This window comes from Neovison vison, chromosome 9 (assembly GCF_020171115.1).
Source record: "Neovison vison isolate M4711 chromosome 9, ASM_NN_V1, whole genome shotgun sequence".
NCBI lineage: Eukaryota > Metazoa > Chordata > Mammalia > Carnivora > Mustelidae > Neogale > Neogale vison.
Genome location: NC_058099.1, coordinates 8,717,785 through 8,733,996, shown reverse-complemented (window position 1 = coordinate 8,733,996; position 16,212 = coordinate 8,717,785). Strand labels below are relative to the sequence as shown.

At 48.7% G+C, this 16,212-nt stretch overlaps 1 protein-coding gene across 2 annotated transcripts in view; it reads left to right on the top strand.

Moving 5' to 3' along the window:
* MVB12B (multivesicular body subunit 12B) overlaps positions 1-16,212 on the top strand; it is a 185,150-nt gene that overhangs the window by 92,372 nt on the left and 76,566 nt on the right. For both annotated transcript variants that reach the window (XM_044264893.1, XM_044264894.1), the window contains exon 7: positions 14,023-14,117. In XM_044264893.1, the coding sequence (XP_044120828.1) occupies positions 14,023-14,117 (95 nt within the window). The remainder of the gene's footprint in view (positions 1-14,022; positions 14,118-16,212) is intronic.

The window sequence follows — 16,212 nt, the reverse complement described above, 5'->3', positions numbered from 1 at the left end:
TCACATATGCACAGCCTCCCTGTTCAATATACTCACTAGAGTGGTACTCTTTTTTTTTTTTCCCCCCACCAGGGATAAAACTACACTGACACATCGTAATCACCCCAAGTCCACAGTTTACCTCCAGGTTCACTCTTGGTGTTGTACATTTTGTGGGTTTGGACAAAGATATGATGACATATGTCCATCGTTATAAAATCATCATGCCCTAAAAGTCCTCTGTGTCCTCCCCGTTCACGTCTCCCCCAGCCCCTGGCAACTACTGGTCTTTTTACTCTCTCCACAGTTTTGCCTTTTCCAGAATGCCCTAGAATTGGAATCCTATAGTAGAGAGCCTTTTCAGATTGGCATCTTTCACTTAGTGATATGCATTGATTGTTTGGGGTTTTTTTTTAATGATCTCAGTGCCAAATCCTGTTCTTGGACTATAGTAGGAGCTCAGTTAAAAACTGGTGGACTGAATCAGTCCCAACACAAGATTATAGCAGCCTTGTGTGCCTGCTGATACAACAATCCGTCCGCCCTGGGATGGCATGAATTCATTCAGTTTATTTGGAATTAAGTTTCAAGTCTGGGCATAGCAAGTTTATGAGATAGTGGGTATCACTGTAAAGGAAATGGGTCTTTAGGTTTTACAAAACCAGACTTCGCTGGTGTCTGTCCATTACAAAACAAAACAAAGCTGTCTCATCGGTCCGTGAAAAATGGTAGTAAAGTTGGCACGTGGTGATTTCTTTCTGAGGTTGGCTCCAAAATCAATGAAAAAAGAAAAAAACCCATACCAGGAATTATTTTAGGGCCTAGAGACATTAAAATAACTGACTCTTGATTTTAGTAGAATGAAGTGGCAAGAAAAATGTGCAACATTGTCTCACGTTATCTCTGGGTCTTCACAGATCTGAATCCTAACTCAGGGCTCAGTTTGGAAGCACAGGGGACCCGGAGCTGGAATCCTTTCTGTGAAGTCTTTGAGGGCGGTGCTGGTGCCGGTCGGGCCTTCCAGCTGAAAATGATTCATTTTAATTACCGTCCAGGGCAATCTGATACCTGAGCATATGGTCCTTAAGAAATAAGCTTGCCTAAACTGTCAGCGAGCGTGGGCAATGGTCAGGGACCTCATTCTGACACCGTTGACCAGCCTTGGAGAGCGGACGCTCTAGAAGGTGCTTATTAAAATGCCAGCAGGTGCAGCGAGGGTCCCCTTCCCTGTGACTCCCTCACCCTGCTTGTGCCAGGTGTTTTATAAGAGCCTTTTTCTTCATTAAATGGCATTCATTAAGCACGTCCTTACACCTGGCACAGAAGCTGTGTGTCACAGATGACTTCTTCCCGATGGTGTTTTGCAGGAATAAAGTGGAATTTCATGTAGCCGTTTGCTGTGTTCTTCCCCCACCTGACCACCCTCACTCAATTATCGTGGCTTTTGCATATTCTATTCCTCTGCTGCCACGCACCCCCATTTCTGTACTTTCCTTCTGTATGTCACCTCTGGTCCTTGTCCACCAGCAGACGGGTCCTCTAGAAAACAAGATGTTCCTTTAGCACCAAACGCTGTGCTGTCTGCTTTCATGTATGTTTGGAAGCTAGACTAACATTCCCAGGAACTTCTGTTTTCTGCCATCTTCTTACTGATAAAAAGAAAACTTCTCATTGGAAAAAACTAACACGTAAAATATGTGAAAGGGGAGGAGGAAGGGAATCTGTATCCACGCAGGCCGCTGGCCGATCCCAGTCCTGCCGCCAGTCCCGGGCCATCTCTGCTGGGAGCTGGTGTTTTCTCCCAGGCCCCTTTGATCCTTCCATGCATCCGCATATGCATAACCTCAAAAGTACACTGCGTGCAGGGGAGTTTCTGTATGCAGGTTTTGTTTCGTTTCATTTTGTTTTTACCGAACAGCTGAGTCTTGGAGATTTGGCTGTGGAGATATTTAAAAAAAAACAAAAGAACAAAACTATGTCTGGCTCATTCCTTCTTGTTCTGTCCTCATTTAGTGTCCTATGAACATTTCCCCAGTTCACCGCTCTTACAAAGGCCGCCTGAAAGGACCCGGCTCCTGCCTCTCCTGCCCCTGGGTTCCCTCTCCCAGCACCACAGGGTCCCATCCAGAAAACCTGGAAACATCATTTTATGTCCGGACGGTATTCTGAATCAGATGCTTTATAATGTCCTATAAATTATATTACGTTTATACCATTCTATAACGTTCCGGTTTTTGAGTCAAGCATCATGATTCCGAGCTGCGTTTTGTGATTTTCCCCATCAGGGTTCAGACCCAAGCTGTATCCCCTCAGGCAAGCGGCTGAGCCTTTCTGAGGCCATCTGTCAACCAGAGAGGATCCCAGCGCCTAGTCGTGGGGTGCGGGTGGGGGTTGCGTGATGCGTGATGCAGGGTAAGCCCTGTGAAAACGGCAGCTGACGTTGTTTGCTTGTTTTTATCTTAAATAATTCCTTTCCCATGTTTCCGGTTATTTCCTCAGGCCACGTTTCTAGAGGGAAAGCGAAAATGTCAGTCCTTTTGTCTGCTTCCTTTCCCGTTCTTAAGTCTTAATTTCACATCCTCTGAAGCACATTTGAATGTATTTCTTTCAGAGAAAGGGACGTGAATGATTTTTTTTTTTTTTTTTTGGGTCGGTGTCTTTACCTAGAAGAGACAACTTGAAGGAATAAGTAGTTTCTGAAAAGCCGCTCTCTCTCCTTAAACTTCTGTGGCTCCATTGTCTTCAGGCACATAGTGTGATAGAGGAAATGTCTGAAATCCCTGCCAGTGTCTGCCGGGATTCATCTAGGGGTGGGTCTCTCTTCATTGCGTTCCCTAGTCCTGTCAGCCCCATTGGTTTCATTCTTTAGCCGCCCCCCCTTTTTCTAAAGTTTTTTAGACCAGGAAATATTTTCAGCTTTACTACAGTATTCTCAGTATACAATAAACTGCACATATTTAAATAGAATTTGATGAGCTTGTATATTTACACTTACAATACCGTCACCGAATTCAAGGTTGTGCCACCTCCAGAACTTCCTTGTGCTCCTTCATAGTCCACCCTCCCTCCTCAGGCCAACCACTGATCTGCTTTCTCTCTCTATGGGTTAGTTCATATTTCCTAGAATGTTCCATAATATAATGGAACAATACCATGCGTATTTTTTACCTTGCCTATTTTACTCGGCATTATTATCTTGAGATTTATCCACATCAAGTGTATCAGTAGTTTGTTTCCATTTTATTTTATTTTTAAAGATTTTATTTATTTGACAGAGATCACAAGTAGGCAGAGAGTCAGGCAGAGAGAGAGGGAAGCAGGCTCCCTGCTGAGCAGAGAGCCCAATACCGGACTCGATCTCAGGACCCTGAAATCATGACCTGAGTCGAAGGCAGAGACTTTAATCTACTGAGCCACCCAGGCACCCCTGTTTCCATTTTATTGTTGAGTAGTATCCATTGTGAGATGTTCTTCAATATACTTACCAAGTCACCTATTACTGGACATTTGGCTTGTTTTTTAAGCAGTTTCCTGCAGTGGTTGTACCATTTTACCTTCCCACCAGCAATGCAGAAGAGTTCCGTCTATTCCTCAACCTTGCCCACAATTGATATTTTGGGCAGTTTTTGCCATTCTAGAAGACACATGTTGGCATCAGACCATGGCTTCAATGTCACCTCCCTAATGACCAGTGATGTTGAACATCTTTTCATGTGCTGATTGACCATTCATACATTTTCTTTAGTGAAGGGTCTATTCTGATCTTTTAGCCATTTCTTTAAATTGGACTTTTTTTTTATTAATTTTTAAGAGTTCTGTATAAATGCTGGCTATAAATTGAGTATGTTTTTACAGATAACTTCTTCAGGTTTGTGGGTTATCTTTTCATTCATGTAATAGACCTTCTAAAGAACAAGAGTTTTAAGTGTTGGTGAAGTCCAGTTGATTGATCTTCTTTTTCCTTGTATGGTTTATGGTTTTTTGTGTCTTTTTTTTTTTTTAAGATTTTATTTATTTATTTGACAGAGAGAGAGATCACAAGCAGGCTGAGAGTCAGGCAGAGAGAGAGAGAGAGAAGCAGGCTCCCGCCAAGCAAAGAGCCCAATGCGGGGCTCGATCCCAGGACACTGAGATCATGACCTGAGCTGAAGGCAGCGGCTTAATCCACTGAGCCACCCAGGCGCCCCTTTTTTGTGTCTTATTTAAGAAATTTTCGCCAAGCCTACGGTCACAAAGATCTTCCCCTTTGTTTTCTTCTAGAAGAGGCCATGCTCTGCCTGTGAAGTTAAGATGCATTGAAATAAAAAGTGAAATACTAGGACTTCCAGACTTAATAATTTATCCTTTCTCTTTTCTCTTTTATAAAAAACAGTTCTGTGAACCTCTTGGGTCATTTTATATATGGTGTGAGGTAAGCGTCAAGGTTCATTTATTTACATGTGGGTATCCAGGTGTTCTAACGCCATTTGTTGGAAAGATTCTCCTTTTTCCCTTGAATTGTCTTGGCACCTTTTGTTGAAAATCGATTGATCATATATGCGTAGATTTATTTCTGGACTGTCCCTTCTGTAGCATTGATCTTTATCTGTCTTTATGCCCTAATACCACCCCATATTGATTATTGTAGTTTTACACTAAGTGTTGAAATTGGGAGTCTGGAGATCCGTATTTATTTAGCCATGAGTCTCTTTATTGATTGTATTGGAATGTTGAAAGCCCTATTGACTCTGTAATATGGAGTCGTTATTGTTGTTTTTTACGTAGACAGACCGTAAACTTTTTCTGATTGTTACTTCTCTGTTAATTATTGTGGTTTCTTTCTAACACCTAGAATATTCAGATTGGTTCTCTGTGTTTATAATTTTCCTCCTCATCGCTTGGTTCTTTCTTTCTCTATGTTCTAGAAAATCTTGGGGGGCTTTTCCATGATACTATTGATTTAGTTCTTTTGGAATTTTATTTCTCTGTTATTTCTAATGCAGATAAACTTCTCTATATGCTATAGTAAATTCTTTTTTTTAAAGCTAATGTTCTTATCTTGTTGTATGACATTTTTTGTAGACCAGCAAAAGAATGTATTTAGACTGTTGGCCAAAAGGCAGGGTGTGTGAAGTATCCCCCCATCTCACTTAGGTGGTCATTATTGGGTAGATTATTTTCTAATTCTTCATCACCTTTCTCTGTTCACCTTAGTTTTTGTAGGGCCTCAGTGACAGGAGGCTGGCCGGAGCCGTCACTGGCCCAAAAAATCATCCAGTCTTGGTTTTTCAAGGACATGTATCATTTCCTCCACCTGGTTTGATTTTTTTTCAACTATTGGTTCTTCGTACCAGTGAGAGTGAATAAACAAATGTCGTTCCTCATTATTTGGGGGATAATGTTTCTGTCTTGGAGCAGCCTGCCGCTCACGCCTGCTCTGTCCCCCAAACACAAGTTTACATTCTCAAAGGATTTGGTCGCTGCTAGTCAGAAGAGGGACTCCCAGGCTTGTCGGGGAGCTGTGAGGTGGCTTTCGTGTGAGGAACATCATGTTCCAGTTCAAACAGCCAGACACTGGACTCCTCCTTCCTGGCTGGCTGTCCAGGCACTGTTGCCTTCCCGCCATGCTGTGTCTGTTAAACCAAGATGCATTTAAGTGGAGATTATCAAACCCTAGGCCTTCCGGACTTAATAATTTTGTCTCTTCCTTTCATCTTGTCTAGGATAGTTCTGTGAATCTCATGGGTCCTTCGTATTTTTATTCCTGCTCTGCCCTTTTTTTTCCTTTATATGTATCGACACACAGTTGATAGTTCAGCCATGTGCCCTTGCAGGGCTCAGGCACATGGATACGGGGGAAAAGCAAAACCTTCAATTATCTTAGACTACTTTATTCTCAAACTAAATTCTTCTTCTTTTTTTTTTTTTTAAGCTTTTATTTGTTAGAGAGAAAGAAAAAGAAAATGAGTGGGGGGAGGGCCAGAGGGAGAAGCAGCCTCCCCACTGAGCGGAGAGCTCAGGACCACGGGATCGGGACTGTAGCCAAAGGCAGGCGCATACCAACTGAGCCACCAGGTGCCATCGAACTAAATTCTTGAGAATAGTTACTTGCCTGGCCATAACCAGTAAGTCTTGTCCTTCTGTCTTTTTTCCACTTGTGAAAATTGATTGACTTTTTTCCGTGAGCACCGTTTTCTTTGATGAAGCATCCCATGGAGACCAAGCCTTTGTTCTTGTTCTTACTCTTCTGAGCCCAACCCCACCAACTTCAGACCTTGGGCTTTTGTAGAGTCCGTTTCAACAGGCTGCCCTACAGCAATGGTTTGAAAACTTTGAGTCTAGGACTTCTTAATCTTTAAAAATGGAGGATTCTAAAGAGCTTGTGTTCACGTGGCTTGTGTTAGCCTATAATTACCTTACTGGAAGTTAAAACTGAGAACAATGTGGAGCATACACGTATGCAAGGAGACCTCAGAGTGATGACCCCACAGTCTTGCAGCTTCTGAAAAACTCTGGGGCACGTGGGTGGCTCAGTCGGTTAGGCGTCTGACTCTTGGTTTCGGCTCAGGTCACGATCTCAGGGTTTGGGGAGATCTCAGGGTTTAGGGAGATCCTGCTTTGGGCTCCCTGCTCAGCGGGGGGCCTGTTTCTCCCTCTCTCTGGGTCCCTCCCTCCCCTGTCCCCTACTCCTGTGCTCACTCACTCTCAAATCAATAAATCCTAAAAAAAAAAAAAAAAAAAAAAAATTTAAATAAAATTTTTTTTTTTTTAAAGAAGGTGAGACCTGAAAGTGACATCTGTCTCTAACTGTGAGTCTGCCTCTGCCTTACCGGCCACCACTTCGTCCACGCTGCCCCCTGACAGTCTGAGAGGACATAAGGCATCCCCACTACCTGGGCAGAGCCAGCTCCATTCTAGGTGGCCACTGGGTCCAGAAGATTAATGGTAACATTTTAAAAATTCACACAGACCTGGAATCAGCACTAGAAAATACAGATTTAAATTAACAAGGAAAAAGCAGAATCCCATCAAAGGAAATAAATCGTGCTGGCAACTATTGTCACCTAATAAAATGTGTTCCATAACTGAAGGGCTTTCCTATGGAGCTGTCTGCAGCTAGTGGCCATGTTAATTGAATAAGGTGCCTAAAACTGACTTGGGGGAGAAATGAAATTTCCCTCAGCATCTATTCGGCCAGAGCCATTGTCAGCAGCCCGTGTGACACTGACCTATTTGTTCCACAACAGCCAGTCCCTCCTGTAGAAAGTGGTGGTTGCTCAGCCTCGAGGCCCCCGTGCTCTGGGCTGTCCCCTGCATAGGGAATGGGGAGGAGAGCTTGGTACAGTGCACCCTCTTCTAGTTGGAATTCTCCAGTGACCAGATAGATTTTGGAAGAAGAAGCCATCATTCAAGTCAGGGGGCAGAAATTGTTGGCCTGTGACAGTCAGTTTGTTCCAGTGGTTCAAGGCCTACTGGGGATGGTTCTAGAAAGTCTTCCTCTCTAGGTGCCTACCTAGCTAGAGATGGTTTCCTGAGTCCTTAGGTCTATCTCTTAGCCTGCTAGTGATCTTTATGAACTCTCCTAAAATCTAAAGCAAGGGCTCTGCTTATGGAGTAATCAGCGACTTTGGAACCCATTGATACAACCTTGCCAAACATGCTGTCCAGGGGACCCCAACAGCTGTCACGTTCTTAGACTGCTCAATTTAGCTAGAAGCCATGGAATACCTACTTGTTCTTAGAACCCTTGGGACTGGGTACTTCAGAAGAGCTGGGCATCTCGGGTCCATGGTCTGCTGAAGTACCCAGCTCCTTCTTTCCTCTGCCAGCAACACCCAGAGTCATGAAAGGCATGTTCCTTTCATCTCTTTAGACAATAAGGCTGTGGGAAAGAAGCCCAGGTGTTGGGTTAACCAATCACAACTTCAAGTGTGAAAATGAGGATTTGATATCTCTTCTCGCTAGATGCTGCAGTGAGAGGCATGGGCTCTGGCTTTTGGTCTTCTGAAGTGTTTTGAATGACTGTAAAATATTTCATCAGACAGTTGTACCAGAATTTTTTAAGCAGTCCCCTATTGTTTAAGATCTGATTCCAGTTTTTGGCTTTATAAACAATGCCATGATGAATGTATTTACTGTTTATGTAAAAATACTCAGAAATCAGAAATAACTGCATTTTCCAGTTAACCAGCCCTGTCCTGGGGATGAGAAAGAGACAAGTGGGAAGTTTTCATGTAAGTCAAAGTACAAGTCAGTGTAAGATTCACTCATTCGTTCAATATTCTGTAAGATCACCTATCAAGTGATCTTAGAGGCTCTCATATTTTAAGTCTCCTCTGTGTGGAGGACACTGTTCTAGGCACTGGCGATACGGTGGAAAGTATAGTGTAGATCACATTCTGGTGACCTGTGAACAAATCAGACAGTCCTGTAGAGTGGGAAGGGTCTGCAGAGAGGAAAGTGGGGTGTTGTAAGAGCGACTGGAGGCAAGGTGCCCCAGCAGGCATCTAGGGGGGTGGCCTGCCTGGGGGAGGAGCCAGCGTCTGGAGAACTGGAGGAAGAGTGTTTAAGGCAGAGGGAACAGCAAGCACAAAGGCTGTGAGGCAGGAACGAGAGTGCCGGGAGCTGGTAAGGTGTGAGGATGTGAGTGCGGGGACCATGAACAAGACAAGCTCAGAGAGGAGCGACGGGCTGGCAGGGCCTCCCAACCACGGGGCATTTGGATTTCATTCTAATACAGAGGGAGGGCACTGGCGGGTTCTGTCGTGGTCCTGGACTATGCCCTTCATCAGTGGGACGCTAAAACAATGACCGGAGTGGGAAGAATCAGAATAGGAGCTGTGTGGGAAATTATAAGGGACATTCTGCTTCTACACGCCGGCTTGGTCACAAGGTACGCAGGAGGGGGCAACACGCCGTCCCTGAGGGGCACCCAGCTCCCGGGGGTGGTGCTGGGACTTGAACCTATATCAGGCCGACTCTAGGGTTGGTGCTGCTAACTGCCACCACTGCTCTCCCTCCCTGGGCATGTGGTAGGGCCGTGGGGTGTCCCATTCTGTTGCTTCTCCCTTGGTGACATGGTATCAGAGGGACTGTGTCCTGCCAGGATCATCAAGCCAGTCAGTGGCTGAGATGCTGAGTCCTTGGCCTCATCGCTTGCAAAAGGGTCTGGGGATGGACCGTGCAGTCCCCACTCTATATACCTGAAAGCCAAGATGATACAGTAGGGCAACTTCCAGATAATAGTGTTTACCCCCGGAGGATACGTGGATGAACGTTTTCCCTACTTTCCCTCTGAAGCCCCCGGCCCCGTTCACTGATCTATCGGACGGAGTTAACTATTCCAATCGGAAAAGGTTGCCTGGAGGATGAGGCGAGGCGTGTACGTGAAGGCACCCAGCCCAGTGCCTGGCTTGAGGTCTCCCCGCTCCACCCGGCCCCTGCTGGGGAACTAGAATCTCCTTTCACTCTGCAATCACCAGAGCCTCGCTGGTTCCTGTCATCTGTCACTTTCAGGCTAATCTGACGCTGCAGTGCCCCTGGGCCGCTTCTCCTTCTGCAGGTGACTTGCTCTTTCCCTTTAACCACAGGTTATCTGTCCCCTCGGCCCCAACTGCCCATTCTCATTACAGGAGGCTTTGCTGTGGCTTTTCCTCCTCCCACCCCCACATTTCCTCCTTCCTGAGTCCGGACAACAGAAGTGAAAAGCAGCTCTTTACAATGTAGGGAACCCTTCTCTTTAAAGCTGTCCCTGGTCGGGAGCCTCTCTTCTCTCTGGGTGCTGCATCATACCGTCCTGTAGCAGCTGAGGAGCCAGAGTCTGGGATGCCTTCATTTCCGTTCACCGCGTTCCTGTTGAGCTATGACTGTCGAAGATACAGTCGGGTGTGCGACTCGAACGTGCTGTTGACGTCACATGTACTCTATGAACCACACATTGTCTGTAGGAGATCAGAAATCCTTTCTCTCTCTCCCACCCCCCCCCACCTCCCATAAATTCCCAATCACCACCGATCCCTTCTTATATCATACCTGTTTTCTTCCAGGGCAGAGACGAGTGGGATGCCTGGTCTAATAGAGACCACTTGAGTCTGATTGGCAAACACACACACGGGTAGAAATGGAGTCACAGACGCTCTGCAGTTTATACCAAAAAGATCCAGAGGTTTTACTGGAGTAGATTCAGCGCTTGATTTGGTCAACACGTGCTCAACTACTATCTACTCCAGGTCAAAAAATCGTCCTACAAAATGGGCACAAATTGATGAGCTTCAGCCCTGATTTTGAGGCAGTCACAGTCGTGTTAGGAAGACAGGCTCGTATCAGATGCTTCAAATATTTTGTGCAAACTGGAGAGAGAAGGGACATGCAGGCCTCCGGTGAGCCCAGAACAAGCCCAGGGAAGGTTCTACCAGAGAAGGCATGCTTGGGTGGGGTCTTGAGGGATGAATAGGAGTTTGGAGTATAGGTAAGGAAGAAATGGAGATTCTACAAAGGGAAACAGCCTGGATAAAGAGTCAGGCTAAGACATGAACATCACATCACATAGTCAGAGATTTACAGAACTTCCCCCTCTTCTGGGTAGAGGGAGAAGTAAGCAGGGCGAGAGACAGTTGGCAAAGGTGGGCTAGTGTGTGAGCACAGCTAAAGTCAGGGAATGGCTGAGGATGAGGTTGCCTCAGGGTAGCATATGGAATGAGGACAGAGCTCAAGCAGAACCCTGACAAAGAGTAACTTTAAAAGTTGGAGGAGGGACCAGAAAGGACATCTGCAAGGAAGAGCGGCTGGCCAGGGTAGGGAGGGTTGCAGAGCATGTCAGCCAGGCACGATCAGGTGGCCCAGAGAAGCAGGAAAAGTTGAGACCAGGGAGTCCACATCAGGCGGGGCTGCTAAGGAGCCAGGCACCTTAGTTTCTCTGGTATAGCCTTTGTTTTTAAGTCCTGTATACCACACAGTTTCCCCCACACTGTTCAGAGGGCTGCAGTAGGACACTTTGGCAGGAACTGGGAAGGGTCTACACACAGTAAGTGCTCAATAATTGCAGTTTCACGAGAATCCCCACTGTAATTTGCTGCTCTGTTCCCGTCTACACAGCATCGCCGTTTTATTTCCTCACCTTCCCATAGGCAGGCGATCTTTTAAAACTGCAAATAGGATCTTTCCACATCTCTGCTTTAAAATCCTCCTAGATCAAGTGGAGCTCATGTAGGCCCTCCCACCCCCACCCGGGGCTGTGGCCTGGCAGCCCTTTTGTGCCTGGTGCCACACCCTCTCCTGGCCTGCAGGCTCCGCCTACCCTAGCCCCCTGCCAGGTCCTCCCTTCACCAGACTCACTGCTGAGCCTGGAGCCCTGCTCCCCTTCCTCCCTGCCGGGAGTCCTCCGTTCTCCCCAGACACAGCACTCCTGCTCTGCATGCGTGATTCCCTTTGTAAGCAGGTGTTCCCTTAACTTTGTGGGTATTTTCCTGCCCTCCCCCATCCCGCTGCAGTGTGAGCTCTGTGCACAGAGGGGTCCTGCCTGTTCTGCACTACCCGCCCCCTCACCCCATCTGCATATTCTCCTGTCAGACTCTCAGCCTCTCTTTAACCACTGAATGGCTGGGCTGACCCTCTTTTCTCTTCCAGCTTCTGCTTGGCTCTTTGCCATCCAGGCCTGCCTGTCTTCTGAAGTTCCACTAACACCCACCTCCTCCTCAAGCCTTCCTGAATGCCTCCAGCCCCTGGGGGGGCAGGGGGACTGCACCGCACAGATGTGTGATGCTCTTAGTTTGGATGGCTGCACCTTTCGAAAATGCTTTTAAGGCTTAGAAATCTTCAGGCATGGCAGCCCTGCCTTGTAGTTCTTCCCTGGCTTCGGGAAACCCCGTCCCCCATGGTGTGGTGGGTGCCAAAACAGCAGCCGCCCCAGCCAGCTTCGTGGATGTGCGGCCAGCTCCGTGCCACAGGCCGCGGGCTCAGAAGGCCCATGACAGGCCCAGGGCTGTGCTGGTGCCATCTCCCGTGCCGACCGTTCGAACCACAGCCTCCCGGCCTCAGTGTGTGCTGGGCCCTACGCTCGCCTTGTAGGAGCGCGAGGAACCAGAAGAGACTGCCTGAGCTCAGCATCCCCCGAGGCCTGGCACACGGCGGCACCCTCGGCGGGGTCACCTGTCATCATTTTAGCTCCGCTCAACCACAGCCACAGTCCATGATTCATTCTTCTGTGTGCTCAGCTTCACTGACTCAGTGCTGTGGTCAGAGGCGTTGATCAACTGTGTAAAGCCCTCCTGCGGCTGCTCCTTACCTCTCAGGGTCGCAAACCTGGCCGGTCTTCAACGTCACTCCTGGAGCTATTAAAGACAGATTCCTGGCCGCACCCCAGGCCCCCCGGTCCAGGCTCCCCGGGCTCGCGGCTGTGACTGTATTGTTAGCGAGTGCCCTGCAGTCCTGATGCCTTCGTTTGTGCTGTGATGGGCAGAACAGAGTTAGGAACTCTCGTCCAAGGGGATGAAGTCTTGGAGCATGGCAGCGGCCGGGGCGGGGTGGGGGAGGGTCCCTTCCAACCTGGCCCCAACCTTTCCAGCCTCGCTTCCACACATACCCTGACCCTGTGCCAGAGGCTTGGCTTTCCCTGACCACCCAGTGAGTTCCTTTTACTCCATCAGTGCCCGTGTCCTCTTCTGACAAGGGTCACTAGAACCCCAGCCTCTTGCTCAGAGCTCTTGTGCTCCCTCGCACCCAGGCCCCTGCCCCGTTGCATCTGGTGCTTTATTTCTACACCTCAATCCCCTGTAACCCCGGGCGCTCCTCAGCGAGCGCACCCCTGCATCCTTCGTTAGCATCAGTAAGAGCAGACACTCAGATCCGCTCCACACGTGTCAGAGTCCCCCTGCACTTAGGTCTGCTGGTTCCCACCCCCTCTTCTGCCAGCCCTGGGTCTAGCCAGTGCTCAGCAAAGCCCTCTACCCGCTGGGTTGAGCCAGACCGTTCCATGGCACAGATGTTCGCCTCAGTGTTCATGCGACAGCAAGCAAACCAAATGCCTTTACAACCGTTGGTGCTCGTCTTGTCACCAAGAGACCCTGTGGGAACAGGTCTTGCCTAGAGAACCTTCCCTCCCAGGAGCCTGTACGTTCAGGAGTCATTCCTAGAAGGTCATGCATTTGTTGTGTGAAAAAGGCAACGTGTACGACATAAAACTTTGTCATAAATGCTCCCTTCCTCAATCTTTTCCCTTTTGACTGAGTGTGGCCAAAACTCGGGCTACTGAACTCATTCAAGCCAATCCCTATGCCTACCAGTAAGATGCCTTATTGTTGTTTTTTCTCCCAGACCTGTTGGGTTTGAAATATATTTCTTATCATCTTCATCTTTTTTTGCATTTGCTAAAGGCAGCTGACGACCACACCAAATGGATGATTTACTTTGCTTGAATACTCACTTGGGCTCTGTGGGCACCTTGAGCTTTAATGGCCAACACCTTTGTCATAAAAAGCCAATGCTGGACCAATTGAGATGATTTCCTGAGCACCTACTATGTACTCCTGCCAGAGGGCGAACACACAGGCCCAGCAGTTCAGGAGAGCAGGCCATTCTGATTCTCAGTGGTTGTATGTTTTCCTGGACTCACGTGGTAGTAATAATACTCTAGACCTTCATTCACAAAGTACTCCTTGCCCTACTCTCGGTGGCCTATGGGACAGGAATGAAAGCCATTGGGTGGACAATAGAAGCCGGATGGCAGAACACGCCCGGGCTCCTGGTCAGGGTCAAGTGTTCTGTTTCTGCGGGTGTATTTTGCCCAGTGAGCAGAGATCGAGACAAAGTTGCTCACACATGCCATAAGGCTTGGGAAACATTTTCCTCCACTTGGATATTCTTGGAATTGAAAAGAAGGTGGTTGCTGATGTCTGGAAACTTCTGAATTCCTTGAGGGGGCTTTGAGCTGTTGGGGGGCCTGCTCCAGGGACACCCCCTCCTCCTGCTCTGTGCTGCTACGGGCTGGTGGTGGCGCGGGTGCTTTCTGAGCCTTGGGGAGTGCTCTGTGCGCCCTGTAACCTCCTCTCTCCTCCGTCTCTTTCTTAGGCACATCTCACTAACGCTCCCTGCTACCTTCCGAGGCAGGAACAGCACTCGGGCTGACTATGAGTACCAGCACTCCAATCTGTATGCCATATCAGGTACGTGGGGCCTCTGCTCATGGCCAGCTATGGTGTCTGTGTCCCGGGCACCGCCCCCCTCTGCGTGTCTCCTGGCTTCGAATGGCATCTGTCTTACCTGTCTTTTCACCCTGCGAGGAGCCTGTCCCCTGCAGAGATCAGCCCTTTCCTTCCTTTGTGTCACCTCAGCACTTAGAGAAGGGCCAGACACTCTGTGCATTTGGAAACTAATGATGAAAAACAATGTGTGGATTTCACGAGCTTGAAGGGAGGTTTCCAGAGAATACTCTGTGCATTGTTCACCTGCCAGAGCCAGGGCGGGTTTCCCATGGCGTCTCGGGAGTGGCACAGAGCTGAGGCCCAGTGCACTCACCAGCCTGTGTCCAGTCTGTTCTCTCCTCTCATTTCCCAAAGCTAGGTTTGCAGCCAGAAGGGACGCTGGCTGTCTCCTTTCCCACCCTCGTCATAAGGGTCTGTGATTTCTGAACTCGGCCTTGAAGTAGATGGTGGTACATTGGCCGGAACCTCAGCAGTGCGCGTTTGCCTTTCCACCTTCACCACGGAGGGGAACACTTGCAGGCCTGATGGCAGAGTGGAGATTCATGGGGTGCCTGGCAGCACAGGTGATGCGCTAAGAGCCCAGGAAACCCGTAAGTTCACCTCCGATGATCCTAGGCCTCCAGTCAGGGGCGTTTGTATTTAAGGGGGAAGTGGCAAATCGGTGCCACTTACCAGCGCATGGCCTTAATGGTGAGTGACGTTTTGAACACGGGAACATGGCACTCATTCATGTACCATAATGAATCCGTTATTTAAAAGGTAATCTTTTCTCTAAAAATTGCAACTTGGGGTTACTAAATAGATGAAATAGAACAATGGTATAATTCATGTCAGTATCAGTTTCTCTTGTTATGATCACTCCCTAATAGGTTTGGAAGTAGAAGCAAAAGCCAGTTGTTCCATTTCTGGGTGGGGGGAAGAGGAAGACCCGGGATGTCCTTAAAGCCCGGGGGCCTGGCTGACCTCCAGGAGCCCAGCTCCTGAAGGGGTAGAGGGAGCGTGCGTCGTCTCAGAAAAGCACCTCCAGAGAGAGTTTCTTTTGTGCTGTGGCTATTTCAGTGAAGTCGACAAGGAGCATAACAAGTGTGGAAAGATGACCTATTTTGTAGAAAAGCTATTTCCCCAGATGCTTCGTGGCAGAGTGGTGCAAAACAGGTCTGTGAAAACCAGCAGGGCAGCCCCGTTCCGAATGCGCAGGAGGAAACCTCAGTCAAAGCCGATGCTTCTTTCCTCACGCTTGCAAACCTTTTTCCAGCCACGGTGTTCGGCTCGCGCCCCCCCTTACCTGGGTTCTCTGATGCCTTTCCCAGCTGTTGACATTTCTACAGAAAAGGACCCACAGAGCGAAACCTCCTCTGGTTTGGCAGGAATGTTCCTGTCTGCCTCTGGACCGCTGCTCCCTCGCCCCTCGGCTTTGATGAGGTGTTGTCTGGGCTCATTTCAGCCGTGAGTTTAGCAACACCAAGGTAACAGCCTCAAGACACAGGGGAAGCCATTCAGAAACTTCCTGTTACATTTATGTAAGTGGCAGTCGGTGGGATTTTATCTTCCAAAGAGTGGTAGTAGAGGCTGCCCCCTCCTGTGTCTCCCCCCACCCCCACCCCAGCGCAGGCAGCCCCCAGCACCTCCGTGGCTGCCGGCACCAAATTGCTCCACCGGGGTCCGAGGCTGCTTTGTGGGAAGGCTGCCAGAAAGAGCCCGCAGGACCCACCAGCTCCATAAGGCCTGCAAGCTCAGCACTGGGCAACCATGGTGCAGCCGGGAAGCCTGCCCGCCCCCCACCGGCTGCCTGCCTGCGAGCCGTGCTGGTGGAAGGGAACAGAGACCACCTACCCCACCCCCGACCCCATCCCTGCCATAAATAGCGTTTGGCACAGAATGGCACGTCTCAGTTTGGGATTGCAGAGTTAAGGTTTCAGGGGTTGATTCCAAAAGCAGTGGAGGCAAAAGTGTGCCCCAGGCCCTCGCCCTTGCTCCGTGCCCGACGTACGGTGGCTGGAGCTCAGCCAATAAGGAAACGAAGCCTCAGACTGTTCCGAACCGGCCCTGGTGCCTG